At 31.1% G+C, this 23,092-nt stretch overlaps 1 protein-coding gene across 2 annotated transcripts; it reads right to left on the minus strand.

Annotated features, from left to right (window-relative positions):
* Positions 1-760: 760 nt before the first annotated feature.
* LOC122574460 (UNC93-like protein) lies at positions 761-22,342 on the minus strand. 2 transcript variants are annotated; one of them, XM_043742095.1, is made up of 7 exons: positions 22,191-22,342; positions 12,634-13,317; positions 8,595-8,881; positions 3,452-3,677; positions 1,828-1,987; positions 1,492-1,759; positions 761-1,072 (listed from the first exon to the last, which is right to left on the minus strand). In XM_043742095.1, exons 2-7 carry the CDS (start codon positions 12,897-12,899, stop codon positions 801-803), a joined length of 1,479 nt encoding a protein of 492 aa, XP_043598030.1. In that variant the 5' UTR covers positions 12,900-13,317; positions 22,191-22,342; the 3' UTR covers positions 761-800. The 2 variants fall into 2 exon arrangements, with proteins under 2 accessions (XP_043598030.1, XP_043598031.1); XM_043742096.1 differs by having other exon boundaries at positions 12,634-13,330; positions 22,191-22,319.
* Between the last annotated feature and the right edge of the window lie 750 nt (positions 22,343-23,092).

Here is a 23,092-nt window from a genome sequence, read left to right on the forward strand (position 1 = left end):
TATTATACATACAATCAGACATAACATACTTTATCACATTTACAAACACATATATACATGTATACATACATAATATACAGAGATACCTTAATACATGAGACACATCACGCGTACAGTGAAAAGGAAATTAAGCACATTAAGTATACAATTAAATTAAGCAGCCGTAGCTTTAGCTTGAATGTTAGCACCTAGACACACGATGTAACATTAAACTACGTATTTAAAGAGACAAGAAAAAAAGGAAAAAAACATGAAGAAGAGACGGAGAAAAGAATCTTTAGCGGTTAAGCGAACTATCTGTGTAAAATCTAGTAGGTGTCCACAAGAATAAAATAAAAACATATATTATGGTACAAATCACACAAAAGATCGTACCTTCAAGGTCCTGACTGCGCCTCCAACCGAACTCTTTCTTGTACATATAATTTTTTATATGCCGATCTGATTTGTGTATGATTTCTATATATACGATATGTATACCGCAATTATAATATTATTCACACCGATAATCCTATTGTCGAGCGTTTTCAAAATAATCCGAAGAATTATCGCTAGTAAAATCAGCTCTTTTTCTTTCTTCTTTAATTCATTGCCCTCTCTTTACCACAATGACTCGATTATAAAATAATTTTAGATATGAACAAAACTCCTGTAATTTTCTATTCACATCATGACGAAGCATTTATACCCTTGAATTATTATTTTAAACTAACTAACAAAACTGAGGTTCATACAGAGCAACGTCTGACAAGAGATCATATTTCTAATTGAAAGGATTCATTAATTTTATTCTCGTCAACTCAAAGTTTCGTCGTGTCGTTCAATTCGCCATTTGTCACCAATTCGAAATCTGGTTTCGATTCTGGAACCGATCTATCGGCTTTCCCAGTCCACTCGATTATACCGTAACCAATCATTCCAAGACAGAGGATTGCTATTAGACAGTACAGCTTCGTTTGAGTGCAGAGGTAAGGACTGTACACGTATGTGATCACAGAACCTGTGGACTCCCACAGTCGGAAGTTCGAAAAAGCGGCTTCTTCTTTGCCTGGGAACAGCAAACCTGACAGAGCTGGAAGTTGCAAAGATATTTTTATTCTAATTAATTGAAGACGAGAAAACAGTTTCCATGATTGATTAGATAATTTTAGGATGACGGCAAATAATCAAATATTGACAGAGGATAAAAATAATCGCATTCTATTTTGTGAATATCGCATGGAACTGCAAAATAGTGCCAAATTTATAAAAAGATTATAGGAATATTTTTATATGGATTCAGAAGGAATTAATATTTCCTCCAGTCGATAATGTAGAGAATATTATATACTACTATCAAATGTTTAGTACGAATTCTGCTTAATCAACAGCTAGTATCATTATATAATGCAATTCTTTTTACCGATAAATGATGAAGATAAAAATACGAATATACTTTGAAAATATATATTTTCAAAGAAGGATAAACTTTAGCAATTATTTAGTGCTCACCGTTTATTTGTACCAACCACATAGCGTCACAAAGACCCCATAATCCGGACATCAAAAAGAATATTTGATTTTGATCAGGAGTGGGTTTCCAACGCAACAGGAAAGTAAAAATTCCCATGTGAATACAAAAAGCGAATATCATCAAAGGCCTTCGTCCTGTTAATTTCATTATAGACCCTGTACCTAAAGCAGCTATAGCGTTCGTCACACCGAAACAGATCATTACGTAACCGATATTGTTGATTCCCCATGCACATGAGACAAATGACTGAAAAAAATTAATGGAATATATTAAAAAATTTCTAAGTAAGACATGATAGGACTTGAAAGACTTACAGCATTGTAATCAGCGAATAGGAATGCTTGCTCCGCTCCAATGAATATTATTATTGGTAATATAAGGATCTGGTTTTTCTCTTTCAATAGTTTCAGTGTCACAGCCAACAATTTGAATCCTGACTGGCCTGTCGCTGATCCTGATCTACCTCTGTCATACCTATGAGTAGTATGGTTTTATATGTTTTTATAGTTAATTCTTGATTCTTAATTAAATATTTATGTTTTAAAAGATATCTTTAAATAGAAAATTGTTTCTTTACAAAATAACAATATCTTATTTTGCTTTAAATTGAACGTCACAGTACCACGATGTTTTCAATTGAACTACATTTCAGAGAGTAAATTTAAAGAAAAAGTTATCTCGTAATAAAATACTAATGATATCTTAACTGTGTGCAAAATATTCATTTAAAATAACAAGAGAGAAATTTCAATCTGAGTAACGGAAAATTGAATGAAATTATCCTTTTAAATCAGTTAAAATCGAACAGCAATATTAATAAATGCAAAGGACATACGAGATAAATATTTCTATTTTTTTTATTTTTAAACCATATTTATGACGAATCGCCACATAATGAAGAATCGAACCAATGTGAATGATCTTTCATCGTGAGAAATCTGGCAAATTTAAATTTTGAATGTTCACGTTGCAGCAGGCGTTAGTTTCGATTAATCGATTGAAGTTAGCAGCAGTAATTTTTCAAACGGAAACAATATTGCGCTTCTGCCACAGCTTAATGTGCTATCAATTCCGGATTCCCGAATATGTCAGGATAGACGAACAATTTATGACAATCCGAATAATACATTGCACTGCAATTGTAAGTTCGATCGTGAATCACTTTGCCTTCTCTTGGCGTTCATATATGTATGTTAATTTTTGTATCTTATTGTTAATTGACGACTAACGCGTATGTATATGTGATATAAATGTATATACAATTCCTTTTTATTATTATATTCAAAGCTAAATTATCTATAGCATTATTACTTGTAATATATTCAAAAATTTTCTAAAATTCAAATTTATTAATATGAAATTGAATATTAAATTTAGATTTGAAATTTAAATTATTCAATTATTTTATAAATATTATAGGTAGTATTCTACAGACATTTAGTAAGATAGATTATTTTTTCATAAGTAAAAGAAGATACATATTATATTTACATATAGAGATATTGAAATTTCATCCCGACCGGAGTATCGGTTTTCAGTATTTTTTTTATGAGGTTTAAATTATTTAGATCTGTTGCAGCTATTTCGTGAAACGTCCGAGATGGTAAACTTGAAATCTGATACATGTAGAAGTTTGCACGGTTCCAAAATTTGGTAATTTGAAATTTTAAAAAGTCGAATGATTGGAGGTTTAGAAAGTTATCAGTAAGTAGATCCGGAAATTTTTGATCTTGAAAATTTTGAAAGTTTGGAATTTGAAAAGTTGAATCCTCGAAAATTTGTAAATTTGTCATTTGGAAATTTAAGTCTTTAAAAATTTTAGAACTTGAAAATTTTATTAGTATGTAAATGGTAACTAGTTAGGATTGTATTACGTTTATGCTAATAATTAACAGGGATCATAAAACGGATAATGAGCAAACATAATTTTATTGTTACCTCGAGAGCGAGTCAACTCCAAACATCACAATCAATGAAGCGACTATCATACAGCCCAAATAGATGCCGCAGATTAGATGAATTCTTTCCTCTGGAGGTCGTTCTAAATTCGGACTGTCGTCGGTATCGGAAGTTGCACCGCAAAATTTGGCACCACACGCCTCCGCCACAATGCTACTATTCAGTGTAACATTCGTTGGCACCGTGTCGATTCCATATGAAAGGACTGTGGAAACAATGGGAAAAATACGTTAAATCGTGATATATTACATTTGAAAATGTCAAAAATACATAAATGATAAATTGCCCATTAATAGAATAACTTTCTAACATTTCTAAGAATTATATTTTACACTATCAAATAACAAAAATTTATGACATAATAGCAACGCAAGTATTCTCTTATCATTCATATAATAATTATTATACAATTTCAATGTGTTCTCAAAATTGTAATTTTAAGCCATACGAATTTCATTCTAAATTATTTAATTAATTTTCCATTAGAAATAATCTAATTCAGGTCAATTGATTTTAGTGCATTCTCCAAGAGATCCGCGATCATGATTAGTTTCGGAGTTGGTTTCGAAAAAATTCAGATCTCGAGTCTTCTTCATCGTCAGCAGTAACCAAGCTTGCAAACGCGTAAATCCTTAGAGGACATTTAAACATTGATCGGTTTTAACCATTCCCCACATTCCTGATAAAAGTTTTCCACGATCACGAGTCTGTTCTTTTCACACGAATTGCGGAAAAAATTTCTAGACGACAATCGTTTTACGATATTAGAATTATGATCTTGGAATCTGCATCTCGCAAACACGAAGGATGCAGTAACGTTTCGTTCGATCCTTTCTCTTTGTAAGTTGATGAGCCATGTTTTATCTCGCCGGAAAACTTCGACATTCTTGGACAGGAAAGACCATTGACCCATTTTCCATTGCACCTTTGATTCTTCCTAACGAGAACTCATCCAGCTTTTTTCGAAGCTCCATAAAACATTCGGAATTTGTTATACGATTCTTGTACATTTTCTTTTTACGTACAATATTTCACAGAAATTTTTGTATACATTCTGTATGTTATGTAAAATATTCCGAAACTTCGTCACCACTTTAATGAGAAAATTGCGAATTTTGATGGATTTTCACATTTTTATGAATGTAATTCAAGAAATGGAACCTGAATAGAAATTTGTTTCATCTGCTAAATATTAAAATAAATACTCTACTTCGAATATTTCATATTATATTCATGTTATATTCATACTGATATATATATATATATACATGAATATTTCATTTTTGTATATTATATGCAACGTGTGCATTTCTGCACCTTAAAATTTGCTAAAAGTACATAAAAATCAACAGTCTATTAGTGACATACGATTGTCACGATTATATTAAACATAGTTAAAGTTGGAAACAATCTGGAAATGTACATAGAAATTACAAGATATTTACTGCAGATGATTGTTATAAATATTTATAGAAAACTTTTATATTGTACATATTGTATGTGTTACATAAAACATTTCGTTAGCAATGTACCGAGACAGGATTGTCATGATTATATTGTTTAAATTTGGAACCAGTTGAAAAATGTATATAGAAGTTACAAGATTTTTACAATTTTTTTCAGATTTTCTAATTTAAAAATATTAGTATACCTGCAATTAGGCAGATATTTAGTATGAATGTAATATAAAAATGGTCTCATTAAATATCGAGTCTTATTAATATAACGCATAATTGTCTGTTTAAATAATTGTGCGATCTATATAAAATATGTAATTGTAGCAAATATTTTGTGGTTTTCACCCACATTTTCAGATTTGTTCCAAACTTTACCAATACAATCGCGATAATGAAAATTTCAAATGTTTGCATAGCGCACATAATGTATTTGTAAAAGGTTTCAACAAGTGTTGGAATACGTTCATGAGCCAATTCTTATTTCTTCGTCTTTAGGACATAGTGTGCAGCTTGTCCGGGGTTTCGCGTGCCTTTCTATACGACGGAACGTTAAAACTTTCAGGTATCCTTGAATTTCCGGGCATCGAATTGGAAGGCTCGTGAATAAGCCTAGTTCTCCCGTGGGACTCGAACGAAAAGCGAACCAATATACGTTTTCTGTCACTGAAAAGGGAACTGGCAAGTTGTTTTTCGACGCTTCTATACGTTCGATCATTTATTTCTTGGTTTTACGATTGTGAGAAATAAAAGAAAATAATAAAATTCTCGACGTGTTATATCTGTTCAAACAAAGTTATCGAATATCGGCTGTCAAGTTCTGCTCTATACTAACATCCAGGTTGTCTTTGATTTACTTAGAGATTTTATTTTCTGTATAATATTTACATGGTGTAGTTCACGCTCTGCGTTGGAACTTCTGCGATTCAATCTTAGAATTGTTATTAATCAATCAAACTTTGATTAACTCTTACGTTACTAGGTTTTCGATTTCTATCTTTATTGAATTTTATTGATTTTTTAATTCTTATATAAGATAGAAAGAATAAATTCGGTCTCTGGTTACCAACCACGCTATGTTACGATTCTTTGAAAAGGATGAAGGAACATTCCGCAGAAGGAATTTTTTCAGTTGAAGTTGCCAGTGAGTTAAGTGCAGATCCAAAAAGATAAGGATGACAAAAGGATTCCAAGGGAAGCGTAGTTCTAGGAGCGTAGGATTGTGTCTGTGTATCTTGCTTTAAAATATACATGTATAAGAGACAATGAAATTTTCAAATACGCGCTTAATGAATATAATCTGTTATATTAGTGTATTATATTCCGTTAGAATATTACATCATAATTCAGAATTTGAATTTCCTTTATAAAATTACAAGATGAACTATCCAAGCAATTTATAAAACGAAATAAACGTTTTCACACTATTTTTAATATTTATTGTATTGTATATTATATTATATTTTAATACTTTATTATATTATATAATATTTATTATATTATGATATATAATTTTATTACATTTTAATATATTATATTATACATTATTATATCATAATAATATATATTTATTAATATTTAGTTATATATAGAGAGAGAGATATTAAGAAAGATTCCAAACATATTGGCTTTGAAATCAGCAATTCACGTATCCATTTCGCCAAAAAATAATTCTCTACAACTACTTGAAAGCACAAAAAACTCTCTGAAATTTGAAAAACGTGTCAAAAGACAACCGACCATATGCTAGAACAACGTTCGATCGTCTGAAGGCAATGACAAATTTTAGCGCAAGCTCTCGCAGATTAATTCAAGCCGTTCTCTGGCGTATGCGTCGCAAAATGGAGATTCGAAATAATCTTCGGCTCAACGGGTTCAGCTTCAAATCGCTTTTAAGCAAACGGTTTTATCGGCGACATTATACGATGCACATGACACATTACTCTTGCGATTCACAGCTTGTTCCGTTCAAAAAAGAACATGAGTAACATGAGCAAAAAGTAACATTACAAACAGGGAGCTTGATCAATCAATCAGTATTAAAATCCAGCTCAGTTCTTTTCTTCCTTTTTTTCTTTCACACGAAAGAGAGTCAGAAAGCTTTACGTTTATTTTGTTTCGTTGTTTTATTGCTCATATCTGAATAACTCTATCGTTTTACCTCGTTGATGAAGTTGCGAATTAAAGTTCCGTTTCGAATTTGAACGGCCGAACGACGTTTTCTGATACAGCAAATTTCACTGCAATTAAAGTTACTTTATCTTTTTGCACGTAGCGAACCTTCGAAGGGAGGACGCACGTATGAACTGATGGGCTGCTGGCGTTAGTAGCGAAGAAAAGAAAAAAATTACATCTGCCTTTATGTCAAAGCGTTTCCGTGATCAACCAGAAGGGCTTAGAGTCGCTAATGACATCCCTTTAGCGAAATAAAACTTTTCCTATGAATGCTCTCCGCTCCAATTTAAACTATCATAAATGGCATCATAGAAATCTAGATTATTAGATATTTACGTATATGAAACTACGAAAGAATTTTTCAAATCTGATACAAAATAATAGATTAAATAACATGTTTGTAGTTCTTTGTTTCGCAAAATTTTTCAGGCTTACCCTAAAGAAATGAGCAGGAATGTTCATGAAATGCGTGACATGCTAATGAAAACACGATTGAAACTCGAAGGGCCGTAAATATTATAATAGGAATATGATAGGAATTATTAATGCAATAAACATAAAATAATTTGATAGAAATGATTAAACAGACCAATATTCCTGTAAAGCAAAAAAATTGCTCTTGCAGAAAACTATTACTCTACCAAACCTTCCATATGTGTATCATATTCATGTGTATCACATGTATAAGTTCTATTGTAGAAGTTTACTAGGTCGCGTATGTTTATGTAAATTCGTATTTTTATAAATATTATTCAATAGAAATTTGTTTTATCCATTACATTATTGTAGTGAATACATATATCATCTTGAATATTTTATTTATGTATAGTGGCTCACAAAAGTATTCGAACAGTTACTTTCTAATTTTTTATGAATATGTTATGTGCATCACACAAAACCTTTTAACATTTCGTTAGCACTCTAATGAGACACTACTATCGAAATTATGACAGTTACATTTGAGGTCGATCCGAAAATATATATACCTACAAGTTACAAGGTATTTATTACGAACATACATTTAACGAATAAATTAGTATACAGCATAATAGCTTCAAACTTATAATTAGTACTAAAAATGGTTTCACTTATATATTATGACTAGTTAATACAGTGAATAATAAATTGACTGTTCAAACATCGCAGTGATCTTTGCAAAAGTGTATGCTTCTAATAAATATATTCTAACTTCTATATATATATTCAAATTGAGTTCAAATTTTACCAATATGTACAATCGCGATAGTCATGCCTCATTTGCTATGCTTAGCGTATATGCTGCTAGTGACATTTTAAAATATTTTGTATGACGCGTAAAAAGTTTTTAGGAGAGTTTGAATACCTCCTTCAGCCGTTTCATGCATACACATTCTATGGTTTATGTGGAAAACGTTCTTGTTTTATCTCTCGGTCTTCAACGCCAAGCAACTTGGCGCGTAAAGGCGCAGATTCAAATCTTGCTTCTTGCCAAGAAACATTACAATTATACGCACCTGCCGAAGATATAAGATTCCCCCAAACTTGTGCCATCTGGTAAAACATGAAAAACAGGCCGAAGAATCTCGTGACGAGGACATCCTGAGCCACATTCGATAGAGTGGTGTATGCTTCTGCGACGACCGTTAAATAAGTGCATTTGGCGCACCAGAGTGGCCCTGCACCGATACCAACCATCAATCCAGCTGGTATCATGGTGTAGAATTTTGGGTAGAATTGTGCAGCCATAAACGGCACATAAGTCAGAATGGACAATGATATGGTCCATTTACAGCCCAGCCAGCTGTAATGAGATACGAAGCGGCGATAAGATTGTTTCTACGTTTGTTTACTGTGCTTTCAACCTCCCAGGTTATCAAGTGTTCTTCGTAACGTTTTCGTGTTTCGAAGTACTCGAGTAGTGTGTTCAGTTTAACAAGTTGAACCGCGTAGAAAGTTCGACAGAATGCTACGGTGGAATTCCATTTAACTGAACTACGTCTACTGACACGGAAAATTTAGTTACTGCCTGATTAAGTGAATTTCTGCATGCATTAAATTAAATTACTCTCTTATCCCAATGTGAACTATTGTTTAAACCAGAAATCATGAAACGAGGAGGAGTGAATTCGTATTATACGAATCACTGGAGTATAAATTTGTTTGTATTCTTGATGAGGCGGAATGAAACGGAATTCTACTGTATAAGCTTGTCAGACTGCAGATGTTTATGCGAAGTCATAGTTTTATAAATATAATTCAATCGAAATTTGTTTTATCAATTGCATTATTGTAGTGAATACATTAAATAAATAAAAAATAAATTTTTGCACTTTACATATATTTATCTTTAAAGTTTTTGTAAATGATCTTAAAAATATATGCAGTCCACTAGTATTGCTTTTAATTTACAATTTACAATTATAATTTACATAATTCTATACTATAATTAATTTGAAATATAAAAATGTATCTCAATCAGTTTACGTTTTTCAAGCTTTCATGGAATGTTTGCAAAGATATATAAAATTAATTGATTCATTGACAAGGTGGCAAAATCTTGAAGAGCAGTATATATCTATTTGTTCATTGTTAAGAGTTAATCCGAAGAGCGTATTTGACGTTTACCACAGATATGGCGCAAAAGATACAAAATCGAAGATCAGAAAGAAAAAGCTTGACAACAAGTCTATTTCTGTTGATTTTTTTATTTGGATGGATATCGCTTGTTGGCTGTAAGGGATCATATTAACATGACATGGTTGCAATGACAAACAACACGTTATATTTTTTAGTTATCTTTTCGATATACGATTCGTTCAGAAGCTCAGATCATACATTCAGAAGTGCAGAAAAGTGATGTTATAAACGTTATTTTTCAAAATTATCTTAAAATTTCCTATTATTTGTCTCATCTTTTTGCAATAGATGAAACCTAAGAAATTAAGTCATTTGTTTCTTGGAAATTGAATATTAATGGTGTATTCGAATAACGAAATCAATAAATTAACAAGAATGGAGTTGATTAATTTGGTTTCTGAATGGCTCATACATTATTATTTTTTTATATATTAGGAGAAGAATTAAATAAAAGATGCCTTTTAAAAATTTGTTAAATTCACAAAGATTTTACAAGAAAGATTGGTGGCTATAAACACTTTTATTCTTTACTCTACACACTTTACTTAACATTGAAAGAAAAATTTATAGGAATATTAAAACATACATTTTTGGCGCACAAGCCAGATTACCGGAAGCGATTCTGAAGATAGATAGTGATACTAAATAAGGGTGAGAATTTCATGGACGATAAAATTCGATAATAAACTTTACTACTTCCATGCTGTAACCGAAAGCAGTCTCACGAAGAATCATAAATCGTTTCATAAATCGCAATTGACGACAAGATTCTTGAATTCTTCTGAGCTTTCAAAATCATCGGACACGAATCCCCGTCTGGACACAATTTCTCCATTTTCATTTCTCTCTTAAAAAGAGAAGAAAAGGAAGGAATATAGATCATTTCTTTTCCTAGTTTATGAATAAGCGACGCACGCAATTTCATTTTACACGATTGTACCACTTTACTCGAGCCTGTAAACGCAATACAATGCGGTACATTAGAAAACACAAAGGATGAACGCCCTTCAGCCGCGACTCTTGATTCTTTTAAAGTAAATGAGTCATGTGCGTTCGGACAACGCCGAGATGAAAAGCGGAACAACGCCGCTACTATTCGCAACGTCTCTTAAATATGCTGTAACGCTAAGACATACGCATCTATTCTGTTTCAAAAGTGATACAATTCAAGCTACTTTATATAATTCACTAAATTCGGTTATGAAATTACAGTCACCGCGATGGAACATCTGGTGAATGTTTCACCTTCGACGTTTTTATTAGAAATTGTTATTGTCGCGAAAAATTACGAGGTTGAATTTGAGACGGTGCAATATCTTCTTGCAACTTCTTTGGTCGATAATTTCTAATTATGTCACGGTTTGGGTTAGGTTTCTACATAGACGCCTTTATTGATTTAAAATCTTCTGTCGAAGAAACTTTAAATGTTGAGAGAATCCTGGTATCTGTTGGAGATTTAGTTACAAAACTGTCTTCAAAGTGGATTAAGAATGGTTTCGTTCTTGGGAATTATGATGGAATATTCTGCGTAGAATGAAAGAGATCTTTGTAAATTTTGCAGTGCCGATCTGAGATTTTTATCGAGTTTTCCAAGATAATTTCTACTAAAAGTTTCCAATAAATTTGAAAATTGTAATATCCGTGACATACATATTTGTAGATTTGTAAATCTGTGATCTATACTGAATTATTTCAGATGACTTTTCACTGAGTTTCTAATAAATTATTAGATGCAGGAAAAAGCATACTCCCGCAAGTTTTTTAATTTGAACATCACTTGGTAATTGATATGTATATATTGTAAATGACAAATGGGCTGCTAGATTTTGAAATATATTGCTTTCAAAATTACACGATAAATTTACGAAATTTACGAGAAGTCGACAGCAGAATTGACATTATAATATATGATAATATTTTCGAAATGTTCTTAGGCATCATAAATCACATATTTTATCCTGAAATTAAATAAAATCCTAGGTTTGATAATATGAGAGTAATTAAAGACGTTCTTGAGTATCAAATTGCTCTTCTTTAAAAAATAGAAAATGTAATTTAAATTTTTCCTCTGTGGTCTTCTAATAATTATTAAATATACTTCCTTCCTCGTAATCGCAAAAGGATTCCAAATAATTATTCTCAAGTGTTCGACAAATTTTGATTATGCTTTAATTTTGCGATTTAACAAATGACCTGTAAATAATAAATCTATCTATTAGATATTCCATTTAATTCTACGATATAAATAAAAGGATATAAAAGATCATATACATCTTTGATTGACGCACAAACGAAAGATGAATAATCGTGACTTTTCATTAAATTGTGGATGTTTTGACAGATATTTATTCTTAAATAGGAAGATATTTCTTTCATTCACTAAATATTGTAAGTGATTTACTTTGTATACTTTATACATATATATATATATTTCTTTACATTATGTGTATGCTGTATATTACTTCAAATTTCCTATAAATGCATAAAAATCCGCGATCATCTTTTCTCTGTTTCTTAATATGTGTACAGTGACTCACAATTAATATTCGGACATTCCATGAAACTTAAGCATTATTTAACTTATCTCTGTTCATTTAAAAAGTATATACAGTAAATAATATATTAAAACGTATGCTTTTGCCAACTTCGATAATTGTTTTAATATATTAAAAATCAATTAACTAGTTAACTATTATAAACGAATGAATACAATAATAATGTCCCGCATTCTATAGTGTTCGAACATTAATATAAATCATTATATATATTTGGAATTGATCAATCTAATATATTGATATTACATTAATCAATTAATATATTAATTAGTTAATATATTAATATTGAATATTATAATTCAGTTATTAAAAGCATCCCCTGTAATAATTGATTATCAAAAAAAATGAGGAACCACATTACCTTATAATCAGAGTCGGCAGAAAGATATTGCTGAAGATCAAACTGCCATAAATTGATGCCAGCGTGAAGGTACCCAACGATCCATCGGCATTAATCGAGCTCTGTAAATTCGTCGCGCCCATGAATGCCGTGAAGTTCACCATAAACGCGATTCCAATTATCAGAACGTTCCTCGTGATACGCCATCGTTCAATAGGTTTAAAGCCAGTCCTCTCCGATCGTACTTTCACAAATTGTCCTGTCGTGTCCGTTTTATCCAACGACATGATTCGTTTCACGTTTCTCCCGCGATTTTAATTACGATCGCGACAAATCCTTCCGCCAATGTCTGGCGTCAAACGCGTTTCTAGAATCACGTTCGACGTTCGCGCGACGCCGCATAAAAATGTGTCTTTCATAAGCAAACGGCACGTATCGACCTATACACCGACGATCAGACGGCGAGTGATGAAATTTATTGGCAGCTTGACTGAAATATTACCGCGATATCACTGCGAAGGTCCGACGTTATCAATGGTCCTCTTCGAACGATTATGTATTACACAATGGTCTAGCTCTGATCACTGAGTAACGATCTTCGAGCGATATTCACAAAATCACGAGCGAATGATTAGGTAGGTCGGGAAGTAACTTCGATCTCATAATTGCTGTTTCTCGTAAAGTGAGTTTCCTTTATTGGGGCGCCTGCAACAAAAAGCTACAATCGTTCTAACGCAGTTTACGAGCTTCGAAGAGTGCAATCGTGCTTCTTGTATTAGAGAACACGTGCATAATTTCATCATAATTTTCTTTCATTTGTATTCATTTCGGATAATATATATTCTGTGGTATTGAAGATATTTGGCCAACTTGTTTAACTTTAAAAATAGAATTATTTTATTATGGCAGATAACAGTCTGGAGGTTAAAAATCTTTCAGTTCGAAAATTATCCTCATTCAAAGAACGATAGAATATTTAATATTCAATTTCACTTTTGTGTTAGATAAGTTTCTTATGACTGTAGATACTTTTGTAATGTAGTGAGAAACAGAATTAATCTAATTTTCGTAATACGAAAGTTTCAAATTGGAGAAAGAACTTTAATGAAAGTTTAAATAAAATCTCTTTTATATTTGCATGTAATACTATTCCCTTATGCAATAGCTCTTTTATATTTTATAGTTATAAATGTGAACATTTTTGTGACAAGAAACAGAACTTTTCTAACTAATTACAGTTTGAAAGTCTGTCTGTATGAAAATTTATTAAAAATTCCAGTAGAAAGAAGATTGAAGAAAGGAGATCCAGTAGAAGAAGTGTGAAAATTTGTGAATGTATTATTCTGCAAGATTTCTAATTTTACTTCTCTGTTCAACGATTCCTTTGAACTTTATAATTTAAAATATACATAACGCACTATAATGGTTCCCATGGAAAGCAGAGTTTATTCAGTCCCCTTAATAATTTAAAAATGATTAAATACTATTTTCTAGAATATTTTTAATACAAAAATATTACAGGCATTCCTCTCATAAAATACTCAAAGTAAAATAGAGTAAATATCTATCTTATATTTGAAGTTTATAAATGGAGACGGGACCAATCGTCCCTGTCTTGTAGACAAGGCAAATGGCATCCTATTATCTATCGATAATGACACATTGGCATGATGAAATGGATTTAACCTACAAAATAACCAACCTGTTCACGTTCCATTGACGGGCTACACGTTATATAGCTATGCGTCGAGACACGAAGGGTAGTATAAGTTATTGACACAGCGATGTTTAGTGTGAATGGCGAAGGAGCAAACTTATCTTAGTGAATGATCGAGTGACTCTCATTATGAGGTAAGTTCCATCCGACATTAGTATGACTACACACGTTACACTCTATCATTATGATGATATTAGTACCTTACGCACAACAGTTTAACTTGTCCATCAGAGGTATTACGTCAAGAAATTGTGGGTTTATGATTTTACTTTTATTAAGATTTAAGGTTTCATTAAAGGATTAAAAAGCTAAAGATAGATATGTTAATTTGGGAACTACGCCAACTTCGTTGACTGTATTTTATTTTAAAATATAAAATAAACGTATAAATTATTTATTTTACACTTTATTGTGTATATATTATTTTAAAATTTATTTGTAAAGAAAATGGGATGAACATTTTTTGTGCAGGATACTTTTAAATCTTTTTAATTATTAGACATTTTTTAATTGAGTCGATATATTATTTCGTAATCTTATTTGGATACTTTCTATATTTTTACATGCGTGCACTTTGTATTTTGAAGTCTCTTATAAATGCATATAAATTTACAATTTATTGATTATATAAGTTATTATATAACTTAACGAAACACTGGAATTAATATTTGAAGGTTCGAAAGTATAAAAAATAAAGTATTCTCGAATTATAATATTCTATTAAAGTATTCCAGTTCTGAAACTTTAAGAATACAGAGGAATGATAGAGAGTTAACCAAGATGAATACACCATTCTTCACTTTGACGTTTACATGATACTTTTTCCCACCTTTTCAAAGTATTTTCAATAAGATGTTGGTTGATGATTGCTTTCGGAGTAGAATTTCCCGTTCAGTGATTGATAAGAGAGATCAAGAGGGGAATGTTAAAAGCACGATGTACAGACATTGAAAAATGTACCACAGATGGAGGAAGAGAAATGAAGTTTATTGAAAGAAGCACGAAACGTGTAAAACAACTGTGGCACCACTTTGTGGAAGATTCTGTTAACTTGCTGAAAAATAATGTATATTTTCCTATAGTTGAAGTGCTTTATAAGTCATTTTTGGTACATAATTTGGTAAATCTTATTAGTTTACTCAATTCTGTTGTTTTTGTTTTTGATACCTAAAACAGACTTAAAATTGATTCTTAGTGCAAGCTGCTTAACAAAATTTGTATTAGAATGTCACAAACAATATTATGAATTTTATTTAGTATTCAAACTGATTTAGGAATCCATATATTCAACAACTATTAATATCATAAACAAATATAATATATTACAACAGAATTGAAATTAAAACACAAACAATTCATTTAACAAAATTTTTATAAAAATTTCATGAGCAATACCATGAATACTATTTGGTATTCCAACCAATTAAAAAATCAAGAATAAAACACAATAAATTTGTATTAAAATAAGAGAACAGAATCGATATTAGAGCAATAAAATTTCCATGAAATGGATGTTTAAAGTATGCTAATATATTCAATCCATCTACGAACAATTTTTAATATGGAATCTCGGGGATAGGATAAATGCCGAGAAGAGGAATGTACATATGTCTGTTTCGATATTGCAACATTCAAGCCGCTGAATATGAATATTTATATCGACACATGGACGACTGAGACAAGTTACACGATTTACGTAGTTCAAGATGGTGATCTCAAGGTTAGCGGTTGGAGGAAAAACTAGGATTTTAAGAAAAATTGCATAACTGTAGGATATTTTCATTTGTAATCGATTAACAGATAATTTAAATAAAGGTTCCCATTATCAACATTCTATCGCGTTCTCCGGTTAGCTCGCATGTATGACTAACAGTTTGAACCTATTTGCTATTATTCACTTAATACAATAACTATTCATTTAGAAAATACATTATAACTATATTATAATTAACAATAGAAATAAATAAAATATTTTAAACTTCTCAATCAACAAAAAATAAAAATCAATAAAATTAAAATCAATTCAATGAAAATAAAAAAGGTTGAAAAGTTTCTTTCCATACTATTTTTTAAACTATACTCTAATAAAAAATTAAAAGAAATATTCCAACTCGTCACTAACTAAACAATCTCTTTTCATACAGCTTACATAAGAAAAATTCCAAAAATGATTTTTCTTTATATATGGCCAGCTATAAAAACCCGGCAGAAATCTCAAACTATAAATACACTTATCTAGTAGCATGAAATAAAGCCACAAACACATGTTTCCTTGTTTAAATATAATCGAAAATTAGTCAAGGTAAAGCCGCGACTAATATGACGAAAATTAAGAATCAGTGCAACCTTGGACTAACAGTACTTTTTTTAAAAAAATAAAGTTAGACAATATCGACATTCACTTCGAACTTAAACACGAATAGATGATCAGTATCGATTGTATATGATTAATATCAAGACGTACGATTGTCTCAAGAAACAATACGTCCTTGAAGATCTTTATTCGTTGCTCCTTTCACGAGGTTCGTTCTGGAACTGGATACATTTTCAATTCCACTGATACACGCCTGGCTAGCTGCCTAACTATCATACGACCTTACAATTACGGTGCTGCAACCGGTTACCATGGATTCGTATAGGAGATTGTAAAACGATTGCATGAGTTGTGAATGTTTGAGAGGAATAATTCTTAATGCATGTGTAGAATTACGTAGGAACTTCGTTGACTTTAGAATGATTACTTTGATTCATCAACTTTAAGAATAAAGATATAAGGGGAAGCTACAAGAAGAAGATATAAGAAGATAGTTTTCATTACCATAAATTATTGACTGATATTAATCTACTAAAGTCCACCGTTGCATTAACGCAACATCTCCTCGTAATATTTTCCGATTAATATACATTGCCAAATTTTGTTTTTTTAACATTGTGGCTATATAAGAGAACTCCACAGATTCAGTTAGTATTTCTTTTTTTTTGCCATTACTTTTCCATCTTGATTCTACAATTTTACTAAATTCTAAGATATGTTATATAGATCCTAAAATTTCAAGAAATTGAATTATGATAAGCCATTGCTTGGTTCTTAATTAGAGTCCTTAATTTGAGTGACTTTGATAGAATAATAAAAGTTGATTTTACAACAGTTATTTAAACAAATGTACAGATACAACAAGTGGATATAAAAATCAGGGTGCTACAGAAAATGGACTTCTTTGGTAATTATCATAGCAAAAAGACTCCCAGGGACATTCTCATGAAAAAAATACGACAGTAGGTAATCATACATTATTAAAAAGAACCATGTGGCTCTTTAAGCACCCCTGTAGGTAAGGATTATTGATCATTACTATCTTAGTACACTAAGGGTTAATAGCACTGGGAGTCGGAATACTCTTAACTTCAATATTAACAGCAAAAAGAAAACACTATAACTCATTTCCCGAAAGAAGAAAAAAAGTGTTACTATTTTCTTCTCTTTCATTACTATCTTTTTTTATTATCAATCTTTTATACAAAACACTGAACGATTAATCGCATAAAGGAACTCCAACTGCGAAATTAATTATCTCAAAGAACCCTCGAGGAATAGTCTCGTTAAATAATCCCAAAAAGTAGAAACGTCGAGTTACTAAATCGGTTTATCCAAAGAGGCCTGACTAATTATTTGTAATTTCCTGCGTTGAAGCTACTCCATCATCTACAGCCCCTGGATACGTATGTTCTGCTATCGAAAATTAGAGGAAATTAACATAGCTAGGTTCCATGGAAACAGAAAAGCTATTAAGTATATTGACAACTCGCTTCATGATCTCATTACGTCTTCGTTGCAGCGGAAATTTCGAAAAGCAACAATGGGTGTTCCACAAGATAGACGTCTCATGATACAATTGTATGCATCATTTTCATGCATTTGCATACTTATCATATTTGGCCCCGAATATAACAACTTTAATAGGCACATACGAAATTAGACGACGAATATACTGATGGCGACGTCAGGTGATCGTACTTCAAAAATATGATAAATCGGATTTTGAATTTTTTATCAAGAAGCAGTTCTAAAACTCAGTATATTTATTCGATCAATCCTATGCTACAAAAATTGTTTCTTTCTTTGATTTTTCTGTTATTCATCAAATATTGGGATACGTTTTTCTTCATTGCTTTATATTTTTTATCTATCTCTCTCTCTCTCTCTCTCTCTCTCTCTCTCTCTCTCTCTCTCTATACATATATATATATATATATATATATATATATATATATATTTCTTATTATAAAATATAACGTATTACTGTCTGAATTGTATATCTTAATTAACATTTCTAGACTTTCTTTAATTAACTGTTAATTAGATGATTACGGAATATAATTTCAGACACGGGTTTTGTACAAAATATGAAATCATATATCGTATATTATATAAAATTGGAGAATTCATCTACATATGTAATATGTTGCTTCAATCATGCAGTTTTTCATACTTTCTAAAATTTTCAAAGTTTTGCTTGTGATAATATTAAACGATCTGTGTAATTACACTATATATGTACACATTTGGCTTTCATAAATATTCGTCAACTCATCAGCTAGTTTTAGACTTGCATCTTCAAGCCTAACAGGTTCTTTATTTTCAATTATGTCATATCACTTTTCTACTTAATTATTACGTAAAATAAAAATAAAGAGATCAACAAGAATGCACTTATCACATTTTTCCGGATTCTTCAATTATTTAAATCACTATAAAATCATTCTTACTATCCTTTCGATTTAAACAGAGGAATGTAAAAAATCCATCGGAAAGAAATCAACTAGTTACCGCTGAGTAAAGCGCCGCGGCATTAAAACAGGAATCGTAGTCGTTAGAGTTGGAGTTAATTTATCGATCGATTACCACATTATTCCTACGAGAGTACGACTTAACATTCAGATTTATTTCAAACTCCGGACTATTTCTGCCTCGTAACATTTCAAAATTGTAATCCGAACGAATCGCCACAGAAACAACGCGCACTAGCTTCTGTGACCGTATCAAATTTATGCTTTAATCCAGGAGTGGGCGATCCTCGAATTTCGAGGTTTTAATTAACAGTAAACAGTGATTTACATTCGTGCCACGGGATGTATTTCGTGTAACCTGGAATTTTGCAGAATTTCGACGTTCTTTCACGCCAAACGTCACACTTTTTTTAAATCATAAGTCTGTAGCGTTTGAGCCATCCTGTGATTCATATGTTTTCTCGGACAGTTGAAAGTTATTGTAGAAGCAATGGAATTTGTTGCGACAGAAATTTTAGAAAAAGGAAATTGAAATTTTGGCTTCTCTTCATAATTTTGCAATTAAACCACACTATGTACAATATTTTCAAGTTTCCACATTACATATAGGACAACCTAATTACTATCACATAAATTAATTAGGATGTCCTGGAACAGCCATCCACGTCTACATTCTTCACACCATACGATCTAGTAGAATTGTGTAATTATATTTTTCTTACATCAACATACTTAACATTCTTCAGACACGATATCACGTTTCATAGACTTAATTGCTTTCGGAAATATCAGGGAATTATTATATACCATACCTAATCGGCAATAATTACACGGTTAATTTATTCCAATTGACTTTATGAAATCTTGCATAATTTTGTAACGAATAATGCGTAGTGTCTCTTATGGTTTTGTTCATGATTCTGTATAGGAACGACACGACATTGGGATCGATACTAGGATTACAAACAGAAACGTCAGGTGCATGACGATATCTGTCGCGTCAGATGAAATTTCCTCGAGAGCAGAATATTTCCCCAGCGATGAATTCATGTAGTACGCTGCCACGACAATTTTTCAATAATTTTCCCTTTGAGAACTGGATGATGTTATTCTAAACGGAAAACGGGTGGCTTCTATGTTTGTCATAACGTTTTTCCATCGAATTGGCAATCGTTGGAAGTTGACACGAATTTCAATTCGCAATTAATGCCGAATGAGGCACAGTAATGACATATACGGTAAAGCAGATACGTGGTTAATTACTTTATTCAGTGACAGGATCGAAACTCAGTCGAATACACATTCAATACATTATATGGAAATCTCAGAGAGAGAGAGAGAGAGAGAGAGAGAGAGAGAGAGAGAGAGAGAGAGAGAGAGAGAGAACAATAAATCACATTTTCCATTTTTGATAAAAGAACAGTTTTAAAGACCAGTACGTTGCCAATTAGTTCTCTTGTTATTGAAATCGTACTATTATTTGCTTTTGATGTTCAACATTTATTTTTCTACGCTCTTTATAATTTAAAAAATGTTGTTCTTAATAATAAAATATCGAAAATATTAAAAAAAGAATAAAATTCTATACATGAGGTCTTAACAGTTACATCCTAAACTACTACAAAAATTTGGCAGTCACATCTTTGAAAATTGAGAGGTTTTTTCCACTTTTAACTATTTTATATTAAAATATTAAGATTCAATCATAAAATGACAGTACAATAAAAAATCTTTTCTATAACCGCCATATTTTTTTTCATGTTCTGCAATATGACAATTACGAAATATTTATAGAAATCTATCGAATCTACTAATATAAAATTCAGAGAATAAGAATTAATGTTATTTATGCCTGACAATATATTTCGCTAATTATAGAATAATTGCACCACAAAAGCTATCGGATTTCGCATCCAGAAAAAATTCATTCTATTCTTAACGCTTAAAAATATATATACATACCTACTCTTTTAATTGTGAGATAATTACACCATAAAATTTATCAAGTTTCATTGAGAAAAAGTACATTCAAGTTTTTCTTGTACGTTATTATTTCATTTTCCTACTTCTAATGTCTGAATGTATGTTCTGTTAATTACAAATTAATTATTTTGTTTGGAGGAAAACAAAAGAAAAAATTCATACGTATATACGTTGCAAGTTTGCTATTTGGAAACGTACCCTGTTAATTACAAAATAATTACAATACATCTACCAGCGTTTCGCGCAAAATATAAGAAAAATACAATTCAGGTCTGCTTTTCTTATATTTTTCAATTATAAAATAATTCCAATAAATAATATTATGATGTTATAACTATGGTTCATAAATTATATTAAAAGGACACTACAAAAGTTTACGATGCTATATTCAGTAGGGTTAAAATACTACTTTATTAATTACGAATTAATTAAATCTGAAGCTTAGCTGGTTTCATTCAAAAGAGAAAGGATTTCGTAGGTAGCAATTTTAATATTTCTTGCAATTAAGCATAGAATTGCAATAATTAAAATAATTTGAGTAGAGATCCAACGGTTGGACTAGTTCGTACTATAATACTTGTAATATTGCTGGATTGACTAGACAACAATTTGTACATTGCATGTTCTTTTTCAATTTTATAATTTATTATTGCAGTCTCATAATTTCACGTTAAGTAGGATATAATTGCGATATTAAAACAAATTTAATGAGTTAAGTTAATTAAATAATATACGCATTTTTAAAAGTGATTCATCCCATTACTTTACTACGAAAGTTAGCAAGCATTATTATACTTCAGCACTTTAAAAATATTTAAACAAATGTTTCTAACATGAAATCTACCTTACATAATTTTACAATAGAATATATATTATGCATACATAATTATAATAAAGAGTGGTATAGTAAAAAAAAGTGGATTCAATGAAAGTTCAATTAAAGTCAACTCTAATTTTGATAAAAATTCACGATTAATATTTTTAGTAATCACTAAAACAAAGAATCCGGAATCTGTCATTTTGACAAGTTTAATCGTTCTAATGTTAGAAACAAGCTTTATTTCGTCAATAATTATTCTATGTACCTTACCTTTGAAGTTTAATCGATGATTATTTTTTCTTTAAACCCTTGATACGTCTCTACCACATCAACTTCCTCTATTTTTCCTCTCTTTTATCCGAAATCGCGCCGCAAATCGCTCGCAGGTGCGCAACGAGTAAAATAACACTGATCGAACACGAAACCTCGCGGTCAAACCTTCATCCTGTTCCGCCCCACCTCAACATCTTTTCACAGCGAGAGAACAGCTATTTGAGTAGGGATTTCGATGCTTATTGAGTCGAACCGCGGCTATCTGTATTCCAAACACACGGTCGATTGTTACATCTCGTATTTGATCCGGGGATTCGCCATTTTTTGCGATTTCCTTATAGATGCGAGGAAAATTCGATTTAGAAAGGGAGCTCAATGTATTTGGTTCCTCGGTTATACATATGTTTGAATCGAAAGCATGAATTTGCTCCCGAAATTTTTTAAAGGAGAAATCCTCATATAATTGAATTCATTTTCCTATTGTTTAAATCTTCTTGTTCAAGGCTCAATTGTATCATCTTTTGTCTAACATTGACGTTGGCACTATTGCCAAATGACACATGGTTTATCAAATAAAGTGCTGTATTCTTAACAGATATCTTAATAGATTTATATAGACTTCTTAATAGATAAGTACACTGTAAATAGTACATATGGTTTTGAATTGCACGTAACCAGTTACACGAGGATTGTCTGCAATAATAGTTTAATAGTTTATTTGCAAAATTTCTTGGAATATTCCTAAATTTATTCGAAGTTTCACATTGTTCTAATCTTATAGTTCTAAAAAAGATTCTAAAAGAGATTCTAGAAGAAAATTCTAGAAGATTCACTGCAGGCAGTACAATCGTATAATATGGCTTTGAATCAGATGCAATTAATTAAATACAAATAGCCAT

The sequence above is a fragment of the Bombus pyrosoma genome, linkage group LG13 (assembly GCF_014825855.1).
Source record: "Bombus pyrosoma isolate SC7728 linkage group LG13, ASM1482585v1, whole genome shotgun sequence".
In the NCBI taxonomy this organism is placed as follows: Eukaryota; Metazoa; Arthropoda; class Insecta; order Hymenoptera; family Apidae; genus Bombus; species Bombus pyrosoma.

Coding starts and splice junctions, on each gene's coding strand:
- LOC122574460 (XM_043742095.1), bottom strand. CDS start 12,899: ATGTCGTTGGATAAAACGGACACGACAGGACAATTTGTGAAAGTACGA. Junction 3,678..8,594: donor GAATCTTATATCTTCGGCAG/GTGCGTATAATT, acceptor TTGTTTCCACAG/TCCTTTCATATGGAATCGAC. Junction 1,760..1,827: donor TATTCGCTGATTACAATGCT/GTAAGTCTTTCA, acceptor AATTTTTTTCAG/TCATTTGTCTCATGTGCATG.